Below are 23,924 nucleotides of genomic sequence, written 5' to 3'. Positions count from 1 at the left end.
TGATGGTACGATCTTTTCTGTACCCCTAACAACTGCAATATACCAGTAAAACACACGTATCTTGTTATACTATAATTTATTACTAATTAATATTTTACACTTCTATTACAATTTTATTTGCAATTCTCCCAATCACCGTGGCAACCATCGAACGAGTCAATTTTTCCGTGCTTTGTTCCTTATTTATATATCGCGTAATTTTTTTTCGCTCAATAATTTCCAACCATTGTTAATTTAGTTAAAAATATTACCATTATATTAAAAAAATAGGATTAAAAATCAGTAGAATCTTACACAACGTTTATGGAAAATTTCATTGTGTAAACTTTTTTAATTTCGAAGGTATTAAAATTCAAACACTCTTCTCTGTCTTAACAGTTTTATTATTTTCATATAACTCAATATTATCCACAGTGGTAATACAACTTGTTTCACAACTCAAAAATTACCGTTCCTCTTTTTAAAAAACCAAACCATGCGAGCTTCTTGCTAGTACTCGACTGACTAATCATAATATTATATTTTTCGGAACCGGTAGTCAAAATAGAGCTACTAAATAATAAAAGTACGAAATATTTAAATATACAATATAAAAAATAAACGAGCAAAAAACACTTTTTGTAGTAAATATGACAATAATATAAATTATAATTTATTAAATTATTTTCATAATGCAGACTTATTTTATTGGGCACGGCTATTCTTTACAAAATGCTCAATACTTATTTGAAATTACATTATTTTATTTTATCAAGCTAACAATAGTAATCGGTTTTATAGTTAAAACATGAAAGCGTCATCAACAATCTCATTTTCTACATATAATTTATTTATTTTTCTTGCCATTGAAGGAAATAAAATGTCAAATAAATTGTCACCTTGAATAGAACTTTTCCTCGTTTCTGATACGCACCGCCAAGGTCTGGAATACCCTCCCGACCTCAAGTCAAGAGTGAATAGGCATCTTCTAGGCAAGCGCGCTCCACCTTAGACTGTATCATCACTGTCCATCAGGTGTGATAACAGTCAAGCGCTAGCCTATACATTTAAAAAAAAATTGTATATTCATAATTTTTTATAAAATTATTTAATTTATTAATTTGGTCATACTCCGTAAAATTTTAACTAATCTTTCATTTTAATTTTTATTTGCTATTATTCTGTTATGTATTTTTGATTCAATTATTGATTGACTTGATTGGTATGTGATTTTTTAATGTGATAATAATTTTTGTATATCAAACCGGTTTGTCTTCCTTAGATTAAATAAATAAGGATAAAAATCATGGAATCGTTTCTACACTCACGCGAATAAAAATCGCTAACAAAGCATATCGCATAAATAAAATACTAACCAAAATAAATATTTAAATTCCTAAGTGTATCAAATGGAGTATGTAAAAGAATACTCTAAAACAAATAGTCTAGTCAATAAGTCTAGTAGTCTAAGTAAACTTTCTTTTAATATAAAAACGGATCGTTTTGTGCGAATGCTCAGTCGTCAGCTGTTCAGCGTCAGCAGCCATCTTGTATTCCGTTTTGTTATTGCTAGAAACATGTTGAAGATTACCGCCATTTTGTTTTTGATGTTTATTGGTAATTATATAATATTAATTTAATTTAGAAAAGTTTGAAAATAACTTCCGTGGTAGAGTAAAAGAAAAGTAAAGTAAAAACCCGTGAATGTCCCACTGCTGGGCATTTTCCTTCTTTATGAAGAAGGTTTGCAGCTTAATCCACCACGCTGCTCCAATGCGGATTGGTGCAATACATTTTGTGGCAGAATTTCAGTGAAATTAGACTAGTGCAGCTTACTTCACGACGTTTTCTTTCACCGCCAGGCACGAGATGAATTATAAACACAAATTAAGCAAATAAGAAATTCAGTGGTGCTTGCCGGGATTTTAACTAAAGATCATCAGCTTAGAATAACGTGTTCTGACCTCTGGGCTATCCCAGAATAAAAGAAAGGAAAGAGATTATAATGTAATGTGTCGAATGGGATAGCCTCACACGCAGTGGATATCACTTTTCGCTCTTCGCTCCTCGAAGCGCGAATCGCTTGAATCTTGATGAATTGATAAGTTATACCGAAACGATCCTGTAGGCCAACCCGTACTGGTCACGATATCCGCATGGGTTTTAGTGGGAAATAATCCCACAAATGACCTAACCCAGTCCCGCAGCACTAGGCTACATTTCAGGTTTCCTTGCGTTAAAAAAAATATATATTTTCAAGACTATTACATAGGATAACAGTAGGTTATAACTCTACTGGTGACCGAAAAAATATGTATCGTGATCGCGATGACGGTAAAAGGAGAGGTTACCACTGATGGTAGACATTGGCACTGTTAGAAATGTTAACTACTAGCAAAACCAGCTGCTTCCCATGGATTCCAATTTGTGTCAAAAATCCTTCAAATTCTGCTATTTAAACGGCACATATAACTTTTTAGCCGTTTCAATAATTACCCTGGACAAACAGACAGACATACGGAGTACTTGGTAACTCACAAATAGTCATATTAACTAAGAGACAATTATTTTGAAATCACAGATAAACACATTAATTTTATTTGTTTGTATTGATTACTTACTTAACTGTGACATCAACTCCTTTCTTTGTCGCATTTCCAAAAAATGGAATCCCTTACCAGCTCACGTGTGGAGAACACGGCGATCCTTTTACAACCCGGGTTAATTCAAACGAGGCGTGAAGAAGCATCTTACGGGCCAGCAAGGCGGGGGCGGATAGTCCATAACATTCTTACCGACTGTACTGGCTGTCGTCGCGTTTGGACTCTACTACCACTTACCATCAGGTGGAGTAGAGTTATTTGCCCTCCCGGCAAATATATAAAAAAAACTTACGTCAATGCACCGCCAAATTTTTAAACTAATATATTCCTTATGTCTGTACACTGGCTCAACCAATCCGTTTGTCATGTATGCACGAAAGTTAAGTTTGTCTGTTAGATTTTAAGTATAAAACTTCACACAGGCAACTTATTAGCGGCGGGGCGGTCTTGCAACTCGTGCGGGATGGAGTGCGCTCCAGCGTGCGGCACGAGGCACTTCCGGTCTTGCTGCTTCAACTATCTGAGGAGGAAGAGGGACCCGGATATGTTACAGGTAATGTTTTCTTTATATATACGAAATATTGTTTTATCCAGATAAACTCTTCGAGAACCAGAAAAGTTATACTATAAGGAAAAACTAATGTAAGTGGGTTCCAATACAGTAACAGCCTGTTAATGTCCCACTGCTGGGCTAAAGCCTCCTTTCCCTTTTGAGGAGAAGGTTTTGGAGCTTATTCCACCACGCTGCTCCAATGCGGGTTGGCAGAAAACACATGTGGCAGAATTTCAACGAAATTAGACACATGCAGGTTTCCTCACGATGTTTTTCTTCACCGTAAAGCACGAGATGAATTAATAAGCACAAATTAAGCACATGAAAATCCAGTAGTGCTTGCCCGGGTTTGAACCTACGATCATCGGTTAATATTCACGCGTTCTAACCAGTAGGCCATTTCCGTCCCTCTCTCCCGATTTCAACGGAGGCACCCTTAGGACGTCCGTCTCTCTTGAGCCCTGTGTGGCTAACAACATCCGGCTGAGTTCAACTCGCCTATCCCGCCCGGTGACGCTGTAGAGGCCAGTAAGGCCAACAGTAATACACAAACCGAAAAAAAGGCCATTTCCAATATTCCATAGGGTTCCAATATTTCTCAAGATCTTAATGAACATCATAGCAGCTTGCATGATGTAAGTAGTTAAGAAGTAACTAGCCACCTACCTTACTTCGTACGGGTGGAATTCATTCAAAACTACCCTTTCCTTTTCGCCATATAAAATATCGCATACGGCGTTAAGGTATACTGTGTCTGATAAGAGGATCTACCTCAAGAATACTACCGCAACTGAATAATTCTGGTATTTTGTTTTATAAAATAGGAAGGCGGTCAGGCAAATCTTCCACAGGATGGTAATTGGTCACCATCGCCCATAGACATGAAACGCGCTGGATGAAATATTAACTATTGTCAATACGCCAATTTATAATAATAACTTGGGAACTAAGACGTCCCTTGTGGTAGTAGGGCTTTGTGCAAGGCCATCTGGGTAGATACCACACACACATCACATATTCTACAAACAAACAACAATGCTTAGTATTGTTGTGTTCCGGTCAATGAGCAAGGGTAACTACAGGCACAAGGGACATAACATCTTAGTTCCCAATATTTGAGTATTTGTGATGTAAGGAACGGTTAATATTTCCTACAGCGCTTTTTACGCTTAACAATCAGGTGGCCCATATGCGCCGACTACCTATTTAAAAAAACAACAAAACGACTTTATCTATTGTTGTAAATATATTGAAAACTTAACAATGATAAACTTGGAAATCTACGTACATCACTTCAAGTGATTCGTTTATTTCTTATAAAAAAAAAAAAAAAAACACATTTGATTACAGAATATTTTCGAGGAGCAAGATTATCCCATGGACACTGTACACAGGGCGCAGCCCTATTTCTTCTATGACGACCTACGTGTACGAGCACCTTCGGTGTACAACTGGAGACGTTAATACAGTTCTACCTATAAAATCATGCATGATTTTGACATCATGAGAACTTAAATAATATAAAAAATATTACACGACAAAGAGCGAGAAAATATATTTTGAAATAATTGTAAGAGATTTTATTATAATTATATAAATTTACTAGCGCTTTAATAAATCTTTCTTAAAAATTACGGGGTTTTCATACAAATTTCATCCCCTTTATAACTTACTTAAGAGGTTAAATTTTCAAAAATACTTCCTCAGTGCTAACGTACTGTGTAAAGAAATACAAATGTCGGTCAGTCAGTTATGCTTTTATATATATATATATATATATATATATATATATATATATATAATATATAATATATATATATATATAATAGTGTTAAGCAAATATATATATATATATATATATATATATATATATATATTTGCTTAACACTATTTATAAATCACTTGTCATTTGCAACTTGTAAGATCATCATCAAACAAACTGACTAAAGACTATTTTGAAGAGTTTCATTGAAATTCCATATATACACGAAGATATAGATTCAAATATTTTATGTAAATTATACCTTGTTAAGGTTTTTAAATAAATGTGATATATAACTGAAATAAATATACGATTAATAGATTTATTAATCATTTAATATTTAAAATTTTTATTGTTAACATTTTTCATATTTCTTATTCATTTAAAGTCGAAATAATATACGGAAGTCGCAATATAAAAAGATATAACAGAGAAAAATGATAGTTTTATTTATTTGTAGGTATCAAAAGTCTTGACGATATTATAAATATCCACAAAATATCTGTTCTGTAGTGGAGGCCTGTTCGTGTTATCTAAAAGAAGCTAAATAAACTTTGAGGCATAAATATAAATGATTTGATATATTAACGATTGCTTTTCAATACATATTATGTAATGTTTATTATAAAATAGGTAGACGGACGGTCAAATGGACCACTTGGTGGTAAATGGTCACCACCGTCTATAGACATAGTATGTTCCTTTTGCCTGTAGTTACACTGAGCAGCCTTCACGGCAATATTTTATTTTAATAATTATATTATCTTGTATTATAAATATAAATATAATGTATATAATATATAATAATATCCTGGGACATTAATCACACACGACCATCTGATCCCAAACTAAGCAGAGCTTGTACTATGGAAACCAGAAAACTGATATACTACATATACTACTTTTCTTTTGTAAATACATACTTATATAGATAATTACACCCAGACTCAGGAAAAACAGACATGTTCATGCACACAAATGTCTGCCCTGAGTGGTGATCGAACCCACAACCTTCGGCGTGAGAGGCAAGTACCAACCACGCCAACCGGCCCGTCAATCGGTTGAGATTTTTATATAAAACTTACTATTAATTTTTGATTGTTAATACATTTATAATATTCATATTATTTATTACTTTTTAAAGTTTTATTTTATGATTTTTTACTTTTTACCTATTCAGACTTTTATTCTGTTTTTTGTCGGGGTTTTTTTAATTTTTATTTTAAGTTTTATTTTATTTAACTTAGATTTAGGTAGGAGAATGAAATATAGTTACAAATTTAATATATATAAAAAACCCCCAAATCAATGATTACACTAAAGTTTGTCAATAGCCATTAAACGATTGTATTAAAACTGCAGATATGTTATTAGCGAGCACAAATTGAAGTTGTAGGACGTTTTTAATCCGTCTATTCGTCCGTGATTGATGATTACACATTGTAATCGTTAATCTGATTATATTTTGCCTCTCCTACACGACATCCAAATATGACAGATCGGCAAAGAAATGTATGTAATAAGACGCAGCACTCCAGAAATCCATTATATACATTCCGAGAATTTATTTATATTATTTACAATGTATATACATCGAAGAAAACAATTGGTTTTATTATTACGTATTACTTGTAAGTGAGCTAATCAATAATAAATATAAAATTCTAGAAATTGATTTAAACAATGGCAAATTTATAACCGCTTAGACCGATATTTTATAGGAAAAACTACGTGAATTGTTTAAAAATGTATTGTTTAATAGTGTATATTGCTATTCGGTAGCGATAGATGGCGCTGATTGAATATTTCACGTTCCTGAATCGCGCTGTCTAGATATTTGCTCCTGGATATATATAGTGGAGCATAATAACAATTATAAAACGATCATAATCGTGATGTCCTCCGGACCGATTTCGGCCACGGCGGCCAATCTCAAGGGAGATTAGTCAACTGCGCAGGAGATATTATAGTGCTCGAGCTTGTGCGCACAATCACATGTGTACTATCTATTCCCTTATTCACATAATCTGATGGGATGGCAATGCAACACGACCGGAAAGAGTTCAGGCGCAGGGCCAATGGCCTTACGTGCTTTCCGAGGCACGGTGCTGTACACACTCCCAACTTCCAGACTCTGGGATGCTACTGAGAATCCGACAGAAAAACTTAATATCTTTTTATTTGCCCCACAAGGGATTTGAACCCAGGAACTCGGGATGCGGCCTTATATCTAGACACTAGACCAACGAGGCAGTCGATCTTTCTAATTGTCGTATGTGTGGATTTAGAAAAACAACTTTATATGTATACAATGTGCTATTATTAGACTAGACTAACGCATTGGGTTTGTCATGGTGTGAGGCTTGTGAGGAATAAATAAATATCTCCATATTTGTTTCTTAATAACACATTACTGATGGTAGTGTTGTGTGGTTACGGTATTATTTACACAGCCAGCCTCTCTCCTGACAGTCAAAGTCAAAGTAAAAAATCCTTATTAAATATCTAAGTGTTACACTTACTTATTGATTGTCATAAATATACCGGTTCGGAAATAAACACCTCAGACCTGAGAAGAACCGGCGAAAGAAACTCAGCGGTTTTTTTTTTATATCACATCCTTTACAGTTACAAGTAATATACAACAATCGCAGAATAATAAATATATATTGTTAATTTGAAATAACCTGGAGGCGATCGTTTCAATGTGTGCAATCATCTAAAAAGTTGTGAAATATCCTCTAGCACACAAGCGTTCCTTAACGATTCTTTTAAATTTCACAATTGAATAATTTTGAACGTTTTCTGGGGTCCTGTTGTAAAAGCGTATACATTGTCCCATAAAAGTAAAAGACTTACCAACCCTGTGTAATCTGGTAATATACTGTTTTTTTAACTCATTATTATTTTGTTACATTTACATTTTATTTGTCAAAACTGTTTGTTGCTACTTCTGTTAACTGTTATTAGGTTTACATAATTCGATGGAAAACAGTAATTGGCTCTATTGTCTGTATAATGTATTTTTAAAGTCAACATATTTTGTATCACGCTGTTGTTTACCTTAAATAAATAAATAAGTAAGTTTATACTTGTTCCTGTGTAGTTCGTCACAATTTCGGGGATTTTTTTTTATGTTTTTGCGTACATACTAAACATTATCAAATATATATTGAGTAGCGACAGTCATTATTTTAATTTCTTTAAATTTACATCTAAGTGAATCTTTAGGGCCCAGGTTATAAATTGCACGAATAGCCCTCTTCTGCAGTACAAAAATCGTATTAATATCGGCTGCATTACCCCAGAGTTGAATGCCATAAGACATTGTACTGTAGAAATAACTAAAATACACCAGGCGAGCCGTATCTACATCAGTCAACACTTGAATGCTGCTGGGCTAAGGATCATCTCCCTTTAAGGCGAAGCTTTGCAGTTCCGTCCACACTTATATAACATGACATATTATATATAATAATAATAATATATCCTGGGACATTATTCACACACGGCCATCTGATTCGAAATTAAGCTTGTACAAAGCTTGTACTAATGTTAACCAGACAACAGATATACTACATATACTACTTTTCTTTTGTAAATACATACTTATATAGATACACCCAGACTCAGGACAAACGGACATGCACACAAATGTCTGTCCTGGGTGGGAATCGAATCCGCAACCTTCGGCGTGAAAGGCAAGCAACTAGATTAGAGTAGTTATGAAACCGCCGTGGTCGAAACGTGGTCGGTCACGTCATTATATACTTATGAGTAATAAGTTTTACTTATCAATGTTTCTATGGACTAGAGTTCATCAATGAAAAATAGTAAAGGAAATAATACTATAAATACTAACATACAAGTAACGAGAGGCACAAGGGACGTAACATCTTAGTTTCCAAGGTTGGTGACGCATTAGCGCGTTAGGAACTGTTAACATTGAACCAATGTTTGTGACTGGTGGTTGCCAGTCGCCTATCTATATTTCCTGTGGGAAAAATGAGACAGTCAGTCACCAGAGGAGGCAATAAGACGAGATGTTATATTTTTAATAAAATAATTTGCGTAAGTAATTACTTACGCTATATATATATATATATATATGAGTATATGAGTTTTATTGGATTAGAAGTAAACAACGTCAAACAAAACATCTCTATCTATACTTATGTTATAAATACTTTGTATGTATGTTGCGCTTTCACGGCTAAACGTCTAAATCGATTTTGATGAGATATGAAGCAAGCTGAGACCCCAAAGGACATTGGCTACCTTTGACATCTTAAACGCAAGACGAACAGCACCGCCCAACAAGCGAGTGACACCGCGGCGGACCCTAGTAGTCTATTCTATACTACGATATTGTAGGAAACTCCAACATAAAAACAGTTTAAGAGGTAAAGTGTTTTGATGTTTTTGTTTGTTTTTAACTACTTACTTTAAATTAGGTAATTTTCTACATATTCCTACCAAAATTGCGTTAGCTCAAGCCATCCTCTTGCCCATCGTTCATTACGCTGACACCTGCTATCTTGACTTAAGAGATGAGCAATTAAATAAACTCGAGCGTATTTAAAATCTCTGTGTTCGGCTTATATTCGGACTCCGCAAATTTGACCACATTTCTGAATTTCGCAAAAAATATATACTAGTATTCTTTTTCTTCTCTACTGTATATTTTTTCATCCAAATTCTCCGCACTATCTTAAACACCGTTTTGAATTCCTTAAGGACTCGCACGGCCGCACCCTACGTTCTGACGATAAACTAATTCTTCAAATTCCTTCTCACTCTTCTTCTTTTTATATCAATTCTTTCATTGTCCAAGCAGTTCGCATTTAAAATCCTACTCAAGGCGTATCATTTATCTTTATAATTATCAGGGAGTGTTGTTTTATTATCTGCCGCACTTTATTGCTATTTAATTTTATAATTATCGTAATTACATTTTTTATATATATTATATATGTATGTTTATGTACATATTATTTATTTATATGTATATTAATGTATATTTAGCTATAATACTATATATATATATATTTATTTAAAAAATAAAAATTGAGATGATTAATACACCTCCTTACCGCCTTTTGTACAAAATAGTTTTGGTTTTTTTTTTCGTGTTTTTGTTTAAAATAGTTCTGTAACTCCTTTGGTGTACAATAAAGCATATTTTATTCTATTCTATTCTACCTAACCGGCCCGGCTTCACACGTGCAGATTAATGCTCAAATAAATGCCCAGTAAAGCTCTCAGAGTGTGATTTTTTCAGACATCTTTAGCAATCGTCATATTTCAACCAATTTACACAAAATCTTAATGTATTTTACACCAAAATCTTTCAGAATCACTCCATCCATTGGTGAAAACCGTATTAAAATTCAGACCGAGTCCGTTCGGTAATTTTTGAGTTTATCGCGTTCAAACAGATAGACACACGCTGCGGGGGACTCTGTTTTATAGTATATAGTGATACAATTATTATTTCAGTATTTTTCCTTTGTATTTAATAATTATAGTATGAAACAATCGTATGAGATTCATTTCGATCTTGCAATTCTTCCAGATAAATTTTTGAAAGTTTTAGCATGGAAGATCGGTCGGCTCAGAGATTGCAACGATATTTATTTATTTATTTGTAATAGCACACTTACAACAAACATATAAAGCATTGAAAAGATTAATTTATAAAACAATAATAGTATATCTAATATGCATGTCAATTACAAGTGTACATAGCACTTCCAGATTCAATCTATTCAAATTAAAATAAAAGTAACAAAAAATCATCAGTAATTTTTCGGCGAAATCATAATTAAAAATTATTAAAAGTATTTATATTAAATTATTCAAGTATTTAATTTATTATAAAATGGATGATTAGTGAAATAAAACTAATTATTATAATAATTAACTTATTTCTAAAGATTGAGGGTGAGTAACAAAAAATGTCAATGTCCGAAATCTTAATAATTTATCTGAATTTGTAAATAGTTTTTAGTTGTGTAAGTACTTGTATGTAACTTTCAAGATATATTTTTTAATGTTGGACACTTCTGAGCTTGTGGCCGGACCGGGGTCCTGTCGGGTCGGGAGCCCATGGCACTTTGCCAGTCCTGCCATCCTATAGTTACGCTACTGTGGGTGGGTGACACACAGACCGGCTTGCACAAAGCCCCACCAATTTACATAAAAATAATATAATACATAACAATGATAACATTGTTTTAATTCAATTACATAAATAAATGATATAATAAGTGGATACACTTATGTACCATTGTTGTGTATATTTAGTAAAATGATAAACGATGACGTAAGCAATATCACGGTGTAATAAATCCATACCATTGAACGTAAGTGCAACGCTTCACTGGGATAACTCCTGCGACGTAAAAACCAATATTTTTCATTAATATATCCTCAAGTAAAAAGCTAAATAAGTCACGTAACACTTTAGTTTCGTATAATCGTATAAAGTCAACGACAAAATATACTTCATTCAAAGCTGTCACAAGCACTTGAATACAGAATCTAAAACAAAGTTAACACCGGCTCGGAATGTGGATTCCGAATACCGGCTAGGAAATTAGTAGTTTTTCTCTTTAACAATTGAAAAATGTTCACGTAATAATCACATACAATTATATTTATATATCCTGTACGAACATCAACGAATACTAACTCCGAGCACTTCTATCATTTAGGTATATAATCCTGTACATACGCTGAATAATAAGGCTCATTAATTAATTGTTTTAACTTTGTGAAGTCGGAAGCTTGGTGTTGTGAGTTTATTTTAAATTGCCTTAATTTATAAAACAGCTTTCAGGATGTTTTTAATAAAGCGAGTGTACTTAAAGTATTTCCACCAACCCGCATTGGAGCAGCGTGGTGGAATAAGCTCCAAATCTTCTCCTCAAAAAGGGAGAAGGAGGCCTTAGCCCAGCAGTGGGACATTTACAGGCTGTTACTTACTTAAAGTTGCATTAAAATATGTATATTTTCAGACACTTTTTTTTTGAAAGAAACTGTCGATCTGGGATTCCATATTTTCGCAAAATGTTTTTGAAGTGAAAACTTCTTTAGGCGCGTTGCGCGGCTTTTAGGGGCTAGACTCGTGGCTTCGCGTCACCGACATGCTAATGTTAATATAATGAAATTGTTGAAAGTACAAATAGTAAAGTAATTTAAGTATTGTGGATATTAATGAAGATAATAATGATTTAAATTTATATAAATACTAACAATATATACAAATTATATAAGTGTATTTCAACTATTATTTATTTAAATTAAGCTGTATTAATATTTTGTATCGAGTTTGCGACTGTGTATTTTGATGAATAAAAAGCTATATAATAAAAAGGGATAGAATTATTACTTGGAGTGCCAATAGATGTGGAAATTGGACAAATATATTTAACAGTTTCAGGTTTTCACTTATTGTACCGGCAGTCCCTATGACCGACATTTTTTTTTCCTAATATACTTTGGAATAACGGATAGTTTAAGGTGTACTTACATATATATGTTAATATACTTTACATACATATAACTTACCTTTCCTCGAAGTGCATTTGGTCCATGATTGTGATTCTGCATGCGTTTTGATAATATTTCGTGTTCTTGTTTTAAGCGTATTTGCTATTTTAAGAAATTAAAATATCAAATTAATTAAGAAATATCAGATGTTTGCATTTTTGTCATCTTTCAACTTTCAGATGTTTCTAACAGGTAAACGATTTGTTTCTTTGTCTTAGTATTACAGAGCCGAGATGGCCCAGTGGTTAGAATGCGGGAGTCTTAGCCGATGGTCGCGAGTTCAAACTCACCTTATATATATTCAAACTTACCTTATGACGCCGTTAATCTAGATTTCCTGTAGTTTTTCTAGCGAGAAATTCTCAGCGGCAGCCCGGAGTCTGGAAGTTGCTTGTACCCCCGTGCCTCGGTGCGCACGTTAAGCCATCCTGCGCCTGGACTCTTTCCAGATGTCAGTTTGCTGTCCCATCGGATTATGAGAGTGAGGGTAATGTCTGTATTGTAAATATGGCAACTATTTGATATGTCTTATTAATTTTATATATATATTTATCCTTTATAGGACAACGTTTGACCGTTGATAATTTAATTAGATTAATCGACACGGTCTAGGCTGGAGTACGCCTGCCTAAAAGAAAACTGTTTACTCTGGATTTGAAGACACCAACGTTGCACCTATTATTCGTGTAATTCCTGAGCACATTCTCTGAAATGAATTCGATAGAAAACTGAAAGTGACCCAACTATACGTCGATGTTCGAGTCTTTGGAGCCTAGAATCGACCAATGTGTCGCCTCCTATCAGCCTCCTGGCACTACTCTAGAGACTGAAGGCGGTGCTTAGTGCAGTCATCCCAAAGGTGAGAGCAGTACTCCATACGTGATTTCACTTGTGCTTTGTATAAGCTGAGCAGTTCAAAGATTGAAGATTAACGTCGTGTGTCGTAAGTAATATATAAGTTCATACCACACGTGTATATTTTAGCGCACATGTTTATGGTTGATGTATTTGATTATAATGTGTCACAGCCGAGTGTGGTTTTGTCATGAGATCTTCAAAAAAAAAAAATGTAGACTTTAAAAATTATAAATGAAAACGTGTATCATATAAGCAATTAAGGAAATAAAATATATTACATTGCGAATAAAATACCGTTGACGTTTAAAGTACTTACTTTAAATATTGATATACTATCTTATCTGTGCTAAGGATTATCAGTAACTCGTATGTTGAAACATACTGAAAATTAAGTTTAAAGTTATTGTTGTTATTATAATTTACGTTTTACAAATAAAATCATGACTACATAGACACAAACAATTAAAAAAACTAGCGATAATTGTTCAATATTTATTCCAGACTGCGTTTAATACGTACAGTTATAAAAGGAATTTCGTTTAAAGCGCACACGACTAGCATTGATCAGTATTAAAAATTAATTCATAATAAATAAATTTATTTATAATAATAAAATATAATATAAGTTAATTATAATATTCTGATTTTTTTCTGATATTATACGCTGTGGAGACGAAAAAAATTTAAAACATTTTGGCGCTAACGGAGTTCAATGATCACTGTATAATGGTAAGTAATATAATTTTTATTATTAATACATTTCAATAACCTAATTTACATTTATTTAAATATAATAGTACTCTTTAATAATCATATCGAATTATTAATATTATGATACGATTTAAATATTTTATTATTTATAATCTGTAATTCTGTAAGCAACTGTCATTGTGTTCGAGTCTCGAGAACTTAATGTAGAAGCGGGACTGCGGGACCGGCCGAGCGGCGAGCCGCGAGCGTAACCTTTAATTCTATAGCCGGCGAGTGTTGTCTCGGCTCGTTTAGGGATTTTTCCTTCTTATTTTATAGTTTTAATTTTAAACAATGCTGTGATATTAACAAACTGTGATAGTGTTCAATTAATAAGTTATAAAATGTACTTACGAGGTCAAAATGTAAGGTTATTATATAGAATTATTACCAATGCTTGTTTCAATAATAAGATGATAATGTGATATTAAGAAAGCGATTATCGTATGTATTTGATATTTAATTAATATATTTATGTCAAAAATCGGTTTAATTTATAAGTCACGTAGGCCATACATTTAACTAATAATATATGTTGAGCTACGTACATATACTATTTGAGAATATAATGTAAAGAATTCTAAGTCAAGATTATTTCGTTTTTTTTTTTTTATATATTTGAATCGCTTTCATAAATACAAAGTAGGAATAATATTTTATTTTAATTGTCATAATAGTGTTATTATAAAGTATATTTAAATCGAGGGATATAGTTTTTTTTCGGTTTTAACAATTACCGTGTTAATTGATTTTAGAATGAAATCTATAAAAAAATAGTAATTTTTATTTAAATCTTAAGCAAATATGGTATATATTTAACATTATTCGTTAATAGTAATAGTAAGATTGTAATCGTGAAGTATCGTTCACGTTCGATTTACGTGAACGTAAAGTGCAACGCTGTTCTAGGAACTGTTTATCCAAGTGGTGTCAACATGGATAAACAGTTTTACGTAAACTTCATTAGATTTACTAATATGCAATTAATATGCAACAAAATAAATATAAATAAATGCTATGTATATATGAAAGCAGTTTTGACTGCCGCGTTGGTTATTTGGCTGAAATTTGAAGCGAGTACAGTCCCGGGCCTCGAAAAGCACGTAAGGCGATTTGTCCTGCGCCTGAACTATTTCCGGTCGTGTCGGATATGCTAACGGATTGGATTATAAGAGTAAGGGAATAGAGAGAGCTACTATGTTTGCGTACACACTTTTGCACTATAATGCATCTTGCGCCGTTGACGAAATCTTTCAGGAAGACATTAGTATGGCGTAAGAAGGGATTTAAAACACAATATAAAAAAATAATAACAGAGTTGTTTTATAAATAAATTTCCCAGGTCAAACAAAATGAGCAATATTAGAAGGCTATTAACGATTTTTTGTATCCTTTATGCTCTTCAAATTTTTCTTTTGTTGTTTATTTAGCGTATTCTAATGAATGATATATAACGTCGTATGTACTTATTATCTATAATTCTATAATAATATTATAATGAGGTAAGATTTGATTTTCGTATGTTTGTTTGTAATGGATAAAATACAAGAACTAATAAAGCGATTATGAAAATTCTTTTATTAACATAGGACACATTTTATTTTGAAAAAAAGTTAGAGACCTCTACGAAAATTGCAATAATGTTTCCCAATGTATCAATTTTTTCCTATAAAAGTCATTACACGGCGTATATTGATGATAACTAAAATAAGTTATTACATGTTTATAGTACTCATTAAGGTCTTCTAGACCGATTTCGGCCACGGCGGCCAATATCAAGAGAGATTAGCCAACTGCGCAGGAGATATTATAGTGCACAAGTGTGTGCGCAAACACAGGTGCACTCTCTATTCCCTAGGTCTCATAATCCGATAAGACGGCAATCCGACACGACCGGAATAAGTTTAGGCGCAGGACCAACGGCTTTACGTGCTTTCCGAGACACGTGTACACACTTACAAATTCCAGACTCCAGGCTGCTACTGAAAATTTTCTGACAGAAAAACCCAATAACTTTTTTTATTGGCCCGACCTGGGAATTGAACCCAGGACCTCTGGGTCTGCGGCTTACATCAAGCCACTAGACTAACGAGACAGTCATTGTATTCAGTATCTACCTACAAAAAGCGATGCTCTATCTTACTATTAATGTAGTTAGGTCACAACATCTGCTTTTTATTCAATTTTGTCAATAAAACACGGCAGAATAGAAAGATGATGACATTCGTATCATGATATTAATCGTTATGCAATTATTATTTATATATCTTATTATTATATTAAAATGGCTTCATAATCGAGGTTGCTTATGAACGTGTAAATTCCTCTTTGAATTATTCGAATCGGATCTTTCGTTTAAATGTAAGTAAGAAAAATGCCGCGGTGCGAGCGAACCACGGATATCGGGAGCGGACTTTTATGTATGTATATAGGCTTAATCTATTTTATTATTTGTAACAATCGACTGCTTGAAATATTAGTTTTTTTTAAATTATTTAAGCACTAAAAACAGCATCGGTAGTGGTGCCTCTCGAACTTGTACCATTAGCCCTTTACACTATATATTTAATTCGAATTATTATTATAGGAGTTCTTTATTCCCCTTTTATTACTTACCTTACGGGGTAAATTTTCAAACATTCTCAATGCTAACCTAAAGTGTAAAAAAAGGAACCCCTATGAAAATTTTCATGGTTCGGGCTGTGCGTTGATATGCCAGTCAGTTATTCTTTTGTATATACATAAGTATATATTTACTGGTGGTAGAGCTTTGTGCGAGCTCGTCTGGGTAGGTACCACCCACTCATCAGATATTCCACCGTCAAACAGCAGTACTTGGTATTGTTGTGTTCCGGATTGAAGGGTGAGTGAGCCAATGTAATTACAGGCACAAGAGACATAACATCTTAGTTCCCAAGGTTGGTGGCGCATTGGTGATGTAAGCGATGGTTAACATTAAAAATATATGCATTTGGGTAAAGTTAATTTACCTTAAAATGTTTCGTGCTTTAAGTCGATGAAGTAGGTGAATCATGACGTACAGTAATGAAGTGGACGATTGATATAGGTTATCTATATATTTATAGATAAATAGATAGGTGATTAACGAGGAATTATGTGCATCATATATGAATATGTTGTCTGGCAATAAATATGTTTAATGGTCGCCCATTGGTCAGTGGTGGAGATTCGGTCGTTAATTGCTAATAATAATTCTAATTTTGTATAAGGGACAAGCATACAGAATATCTAGTCTTTTTTTATCGCGAGAAAAACGTGTTACGCGTTTCTCCCACGGGAACAGTAGGGGGGTATGTGGGGTTCGCTGGTGTCCACGGCACCGAGTGCCCCCCGAACATCGGAATACCCACTAAAAAACCAGCGGTACCCTTTCCGTCTTAACGAGGAGCGCCACGGTAGCATGCGCAAGCGATCGTGGCAACCGGCCCACCTATGCGGGCCTAAGAATATCTATAGCCTATTCCAACCACAAGAAGAAACCACTGGAAGAATTTTGATGAAATAGGCTCGAATTCCAAGGAATTACACGGGCTAGTTTTTTTACCACTTTTAGTAAGGTTATCATCTGTCACATGTAGGTTTCCTCCGGTTTTGAATCGACAATCATCGGTTGAGATTCAGGCATTCTAACCACTCGGCCTTTCCGGTCAACTTATCGATAGTCGATATGATTGCTTAAAAGCCTAAAAGTTATCAGAACCTGTGTGCCCTCCGCGAAGAACTCTCCACCGGGCGATGGAAAATTTATAATCGGTTCCGGCTGTTATCATTTTTCAGAGATATCTATTATTTCAAGTAGGAAATGAATCCTTTATCAGTCCAATGTGACGTCACCGAGTCTATAACCGACGGACGATCAAGACGCTTCCAACGATATGTCATTTACCAAGTTATGATATGTAGTTTAGGAGTTATGTGTGAACAGCTGAACATACAAACGTGTCGGTCAAAATCTTCGCCGTAGTCGGGTAAAAGAATTTGAATTTGGAATTAAGTAGTTTGAAAGATGTCGTGATTTTCGCAATCAGCGTTAAGTTTACATAACCTTATATACTAAACGCCTTCACGGATAAGCTATATACGTATATAATACTAGCTGACCCGCGCCCACTTCGTTGGGCGGTAAACATTTTTACTTGTGATCGATTGGCCGAACATTAGTAAAATTGTCGCGCGTGTTTGATATTTTAAATTATCTCTTAAATAGTTTAGCAACCAAAAAACAAACTGTAAAAAATGAATGTTATCGAAATAAAATTTTAAAATGAAAAAACCATCTAATAGAAATATCACTCAATACATTACGACACGGTCGCGGTTCCTATGTCGTATTATCTCTTTAACCAACCAAATTATATGCAGTAAAAGGGAAGTCTTTTCTTTTAAGCACTCGAGACGATGTTCACTTATTTTGACTTAAATATAAAAGTTAGACATATGCTCTCGTTGACTTTTTTGTAGGCATTATCAAGCTCTACAACTTTTCTCTAGAACTCAATCATATATCTCTCATCTTTAAGGCCGTGTTCGTACGAAACGTTTTCGTTCGTCCGTTTTTTCTCCGAGTCACTTTGCAAATCCTAATACTACAAAAAGTCTTCATTTTTCGGGTTAATATATAGCCTAACAAATGATATGGCTTTCTATTGGTGAAAGAATTTTCAATATCGGTTCAGCAGATCCAGAGATCCCCTACAACCTCACAAACTTTACCTCTTTATAATATTAGTATCGATATTTAAGATCCATCCAATAGAGGAAGCCGAGATGGCCTAGTGGTTAGAACGCGTGAATCTTAACCGACGATCGTGGGTTCAAGCCCGGGCAAGCACCGCTGAATTTTCATGTGCTTAATTTGTGATTATAATTCATCTCGTGCTTGACGGTGAAGGAAAACATCGTGAGGAAACCTGCATGTGTCTAATTTCATTGAAATTATGCCACATGTGTATTCTACCAACCCGCATTGGAGCAGCGTGGTGGAATAAGCTCGAAACCTTCTTCTTAAAAGTGAGAGGAGGCCATGTGTCGGCGTGTGTCATTGTCAAACACGTTTAAACAGCGCAGTGAAGCTAGTCTATACAAATAAATACAGTTAAAGTGTCGGTCTGTGATTTCAAAATAATTCTAAAGTTAAAAATCAATACAATCTAATTCTAAAAAAAAAATAAGTTTTTTTTTTTGCTATCTGTCTGTATTTTGGTTCGGTGTAATCTTCGAAACGGCTAAAATTTCCAATACAATATTAATAAATTATGATAAGGAGTATTCTAAGGTAGCGTTTAGGCTTTGTTTCATCGAAATCGGTTCAGGCTGTCGAAAGTGATAAAGACTTAAAGTTCAGGTACATACCTTTGTTTTTAACTATTATAGGCTTATATAAATGTCTGGCCGTGATTTCAAAAAAAATCCTGATTTAATATGGCTATTTGCGTGTGACCAGCGATTAATTTAAATATTTCATATCTATTAATATTATAAATGCGAAAGTAACTCTGTCTGGCTGTTCTGGCTCAACCACCGAACCGATTTTGATGAAATTTAGTATGAAGCAAGCTTGATAGCCAAGTAAGGATATAAGCTTTTTGCCTTTTTTATACTTTACATCTGACCCCCGTCGACCAACACGACCAACACGATTTTTTTACTGGTGGTAGGGCTTTGTGCAAGCTCGTCTGGGTAGGTACCACACACTCATCAGATATTCTACCGCAAAACAGCAATACTTGGTATTGTCGTGTTCCGGTTTGAAGGGTGAGTGAGCCAGTGTAATTACAGGCACAAGGGACATAAAATCTTAGTTCCCAAGGTTGGTGGCGCATTGGATATGTAAGCGATGGTTGACATTTCTTACAATGCTAATGTCTAAGAGCTTTGGTGACCACTTAGCATCAGGTGGCCCATATGCTCGTCCGCCTTCCTATTCTATAAAAAAAAAAAACACGAGGTCTAAGTCGCGGGCGAAAATTAGTTGCTTATAATTCAAATAGGTATTTGGCCTGGTCTTTGTCGTCAAAGGCCCTAGACCCCGCGGCAGCCCAAGAAGCGCTGGCTCGATGTCGTGAGGGACGATATGAGAGAGAACGATCTCACTAAGGAGGACGCTTTAGATCGGGCAAAGTGAAGGAATAGATGTAGGAAAGCGAACACTGGCGTTACTAATCCGGGCAAACGCTAGGCAGAAGACGAAGAAGGTATTTTGTGCGTTAAAATGGCAGATTTTGATAAATTGTCGCCGCAAACCGAATACCACGCTCGCAGTTCGGGTTTCGCCAGTTGTTTAATGAATTGTTATCAATGATAAATAAACATTTACGAATATATAAAATCGATTGGGGAAATCTCATTAAACCTGTTATATGTATTTAAAACTACGTTCGTAATTTCATTTTCCGCTTGTAAATAAATGAAAAAACCCAAATTAAATAGTATATTGCATATACAAATCCTGCGTTGTGATTACTCTGTTTGTTTATTTGTTACGCTTTCACGTTTAAATCACTGGAACGATTTTGATGTAATTCGGCATGAAGCAACATTATATCTAACACCTCATGAGACGGGGAGGAGGGGCCCTCCCCGTAACAAGCGGAATACTAGTCGGTGATTAAAAAAAAAGGTATTCTTTGTAAGAAAACCGTGTTAAATTTGAGCCAAATTGATGATATAGTTATCGACATACGCGCAAAAAAAATTATACACAAGTATCGCTACTCTAATATTATTATTATTTTTTAATTTAATTATTAATTAAATATAAGGGAAGTTATATGTGTATTCCACCAACCCGCATTGGTGCAGCGTGGTGGAATATGCTCCAAAACCTTATCCTCAAAAAGTGAGAGGAGGCCCTAGCCCAGCAGTGGGACATTTACATGCTGTTACTTACTTAAAGTTGCATTAAAATATGTATATTTTTTAGACACTTTTTTTTGAAAGAAACTGTCGATCTGGGATTCCATATTTTCGCATGTACTGTAAGTCACATAAAAATGCTTAATAAGATATGCATTGAAAATACTAATCGATGTTGCAGATTTTTGAAATAGGTATATTAAGGGAGAGAATTTGAATAAGGATGGGTCTCTTCGGCGAAAATGGGGTGCGAAACGAGCAAGGGAGGGATGTGACTTCAGAGGTCAGTGACTGCAATAGTTTTTTTTTATAGGGTCCATAACTGTCCATCGATTTCCATATGAAAATCAGTATTCATTCAGAGTTGATTGTTTTTATGTGCCTATAAAAAGGGCTATGTCATTCCATTGGGTGCAAGCTTGCCTCATAACAAGTTTTATCAAAATCGGTTCAGTGGCTTAGCCGTAAGACCGGAACAGATATAATTATTATGGTAAATGGCGCATATCACTTTATGATTTATCACGGCCGTTTAAAAACGGTGAGTCGAGTTCTTTCTTACAGAATGGTCTTATTTTGCTAACTTGGTGAGATGTGTCTGGGTAGATAATAATAATATAATAATAATAACGTCCTCCAGACCGATTTCGGCCACGGCGGCCAATCTCTAGGGAGAATAGCCAACTACGCAAGAGATATTATAGTGCACAACTGTGTGCGCAAACACAGGTGCACTCTCTATTCCCTAACTCTCATAATCCGATGGGATGGCAATCCGACATGACCGGAAAGGGTTCAGGCGCAGGACCAACGGCTTAACGTGCTTTCCGAGACACGGGATTGTACATACTTCCAACTTCCAGACTCCAGGCTGCTACTGAGAGTTTTCTGACAGAAAAACCAATAACTTTTTACTGGCCAAACCTGGGAATTGAAACCAGGACCTCCTGATCTGCGGCCTTACATCAAGCCACTAGAACAACGAGGCAGTCTGGGTAGTTACCACCCCCTCATCACTTATTTTACCTCTTAAGAGTGCTACTTAGTGTTGTGAAGTGTAAATCAGTCAGGGTTATTACAGGCACAAGTGACTTTGCTTCCCAAGTATTATGGCGCATTGACGATTTAGGAGATAGTTAACATTGAAGCATTTCACTTACTTATAGTGAAACTAGAAACTACCACCGGTTCGGAAAAGAAACACCCAGCCATGACAAAAAATGGCGAAAGAAATTCAGTTTATATTTATATAAGTATTAGCTACTCGACCCGGCTTAGAGCGAGTAGACATCTAGATTAAAAGTTTAAGGGAATGTAATATTTTTTATATCAATAAAGTGAATTATTGTTATGTGCTTTGCTTTAAAATGTTCATCATCTCCCTTTGCTGGTGCTATGTTCAAACCCGTCTGGGTGCCACCTACTCGTCACATATTCTACCACTTATACTTTGTTTATTTAAACACTTATATTTGTGTTTTGGTTGGAAGGGGTTATCTAGTGTAACTGTAATTGGTGATGTGAATGATGGTTAGTATTTCGTACGGCGCCAATGTCTACGTGTGGTGGTGACCATTTAACACCATGTGGCGCATCAGGCCGTCCGCCTAATTATGATATGAAATAAAAAAAATATTCCAGAACCTCTTGACAAGGGAAGAAAGAAGAAAAGAGAGATTCTTCAAGAAGAAATACTGCAGTTTGACTTTACAGGTGTTCTGCGTAATATTTATGGCATTTCTGGCATATGTATGCTTCTATTATCGTGAGTATATTTGTCATTTTTTTATTAGCTTTATCCTGTAAATGCTGGGCATAGTTCCTCTGCCCTCGTTTTCTGCTGCGCGATGATTTAATTTTTGGAGTTATGGAACCACAACTGATATGATGCAGGTTATCTCACGATGACATTTCCATCGATTGTTACCTAAAATATTATTTAAATCATATGAATTTATAAATAGTGAGTCGAGATGATCCACTAGATAGCTTGATCAATAACATACCGACATATGTTAATGTTCAATTCGTGGTTAGCGGTGGAGGAAAACATGAAGTGTATCCAGCCCGTATTGGATCAATGTGGTGGATTATTCTGCACATCCCTCCCTCCCTTAATAGTAGAGGAGCCTCTTGCTCGGCAGTGGGAAAAGAGGAGGAGGTTCTCAAATCAGTTGTATATTATTTCCGTTTCGTTTCTTCGTTTTTTCGTTATTAATTCCGTTATTTATTAACCAATTAAGAAAATTCTTTCATTATTTGGATATTAAAAGGTATACTTCCTGTTTGGTTCCATTTTATTTTGAGGGAAAAATACCATTTAAGGGTAAAATAGGTGATGATTTTTTTTAACATTTAATAGTATTTTGTACAATTGATAGGACCAATCGTTTTGTGCATTGACAGCGATGGGAAACAGGGTATCTGCATAGACATATTCAAATGTCCATTTATCAAAAACGATTTTAAAGAAGAGAAAAAGCCAGTGGTAAGAAATCTTAGTTTTTTTTTATTTTTTGGAAAAAAATCAATATTCATACATGGCGGTAGGGCTTTGTGCAAGCCCGACTGGGTGGGTACCAACTACCAACCACTCCACACAAATTCCACCGCTGAATATCATTGCTTAGTATTGTTGTATTCCGGTTTGAAGACTGAGTGAGCCAGTGTAACTACACGAGGGACATAACATCATTCCGAAGGTTGGTGGCGCATTGATTGCGACAATGTCTATGGGCGATGGTGACCACTTATCATCGGGTGCGCTTACTCAAAGTCCTATCACTAATTAAATTACGAGATGCTAAACATCAAATTATTTTACATTTCAGTTTTGTGAACTTAATAAGGATAAGGTAACTGTGTGCTGCGTGGAGAACGATATGCCGATGATGGAGGCGAGGCATTTGAGACCGACTTCTGAGTAAGTATACATAAATATACGTTTAATATAAAATTGGAAGCCACACTTACAATTGGGCCACCTGAT

The 23,924-nt window shown here is 34.7% G+C and overlaps 2 protein-coding genes across 9 annotated transcripts in view; both read left to right on the top strand.

Annotated features, from left to right (window-relative positions):
- Window positions 1-1,391: 1,391 nt before the first annotated feature.
- Window positions 1,392-4,685, top strand: LOC126779697 (U-scoloptoxin(20)-Cw1a-like). The gene is made up of 3 exons (XM_050503858.1): window positions 1,392-1,596; window positions 3,005-3,135; window positions 4,486-4,685. The coding sequence occupies exons 1-3, from the start codon at window positions 1,491-1,493 to the stop codon at window positions 4,597-4,599; spliced, it is 351 nt and encodes a 116-aa protein (XP_050359815.1). The 5' UTR covers window positions 1,392-1,490; the 3' UTR covers window positions 4,600-4,685.
- Window positions 4,686-13,787: 9,102 nt separating this feature from the next.
- The window catches only part of LOC126779539 (serine protease persephone-like), a 32,109-nt gene continuing 21,972 nt past the window's right edge, over window positions 13,788-23,924 (top strand). For 4 of the 8 annotated variants that reach the window (XM_050503621.1, XM_050503615.1, XM_050503620.1 and 1 more), the window contains exons 1-5: window positions 13,883-14,038; window positions 21,117-21,218; window positions 22,577-22,700; window positions 23,317-23,423; window positions 23,767-23,858. In XM_050503621.1, coding sequence (XP_050359578.1) covers window positions 21,159-21,218; window positions 22,577-22,700; window positions 23,317-23,423; window positions 23,767-23,858 — 383 coding nt within the window. In that variant the 5' untranslated portion in view covers window positions 13,883-14,038; window positions 21,117-21,158. The other 4 variants (XM_050503617.1, XM_050503616.1, XM_050503619.1 and 1 more) reach the window with 4 other exon arrangements.

This window comes from Nymphalis io, chromosome 29, assembly GCF_905147045.1.
Source record: "Nymphalis io chromosome 29, ilAglIoxx1.1, whole genome shotgun sequence".
Lineage (NCBI taxonomy): Eukaryota > Metazoa > Arthropoda > Insecta > Lepidoptera > Nymphalidae > Nymphalis > Nymphalis io.
Note: the sequence above shows the minus strand (reverse complement) of the source record. Positions and strands in the feature narration are given on the sequence as shown.

Bases quoted from the DNA above. Each gene is read 5' to 3' on its own strand.
- LOC126779697 (XM_050503858.1), top strand. From the start codon at position 1,491: ATGCTCAGTCGTCAGCTGTTCAGCGTCAGCAGCCATCTTGTATTCCGT. The intron at 1,597-3,004 runs GTAATTATATAA...AACTTCACACAG, and splicing joins TTTGTTTTTGATGTTTATTG to GCAACTTATTAGCGGCGGGG. The intron at 3,136-4,485 runs GTAATGTTTTCT...ATTTGATTACAG, and splicing joins GGGACCCGGATATGTTACAG to AATATTTTCGAGGAGCAAGA.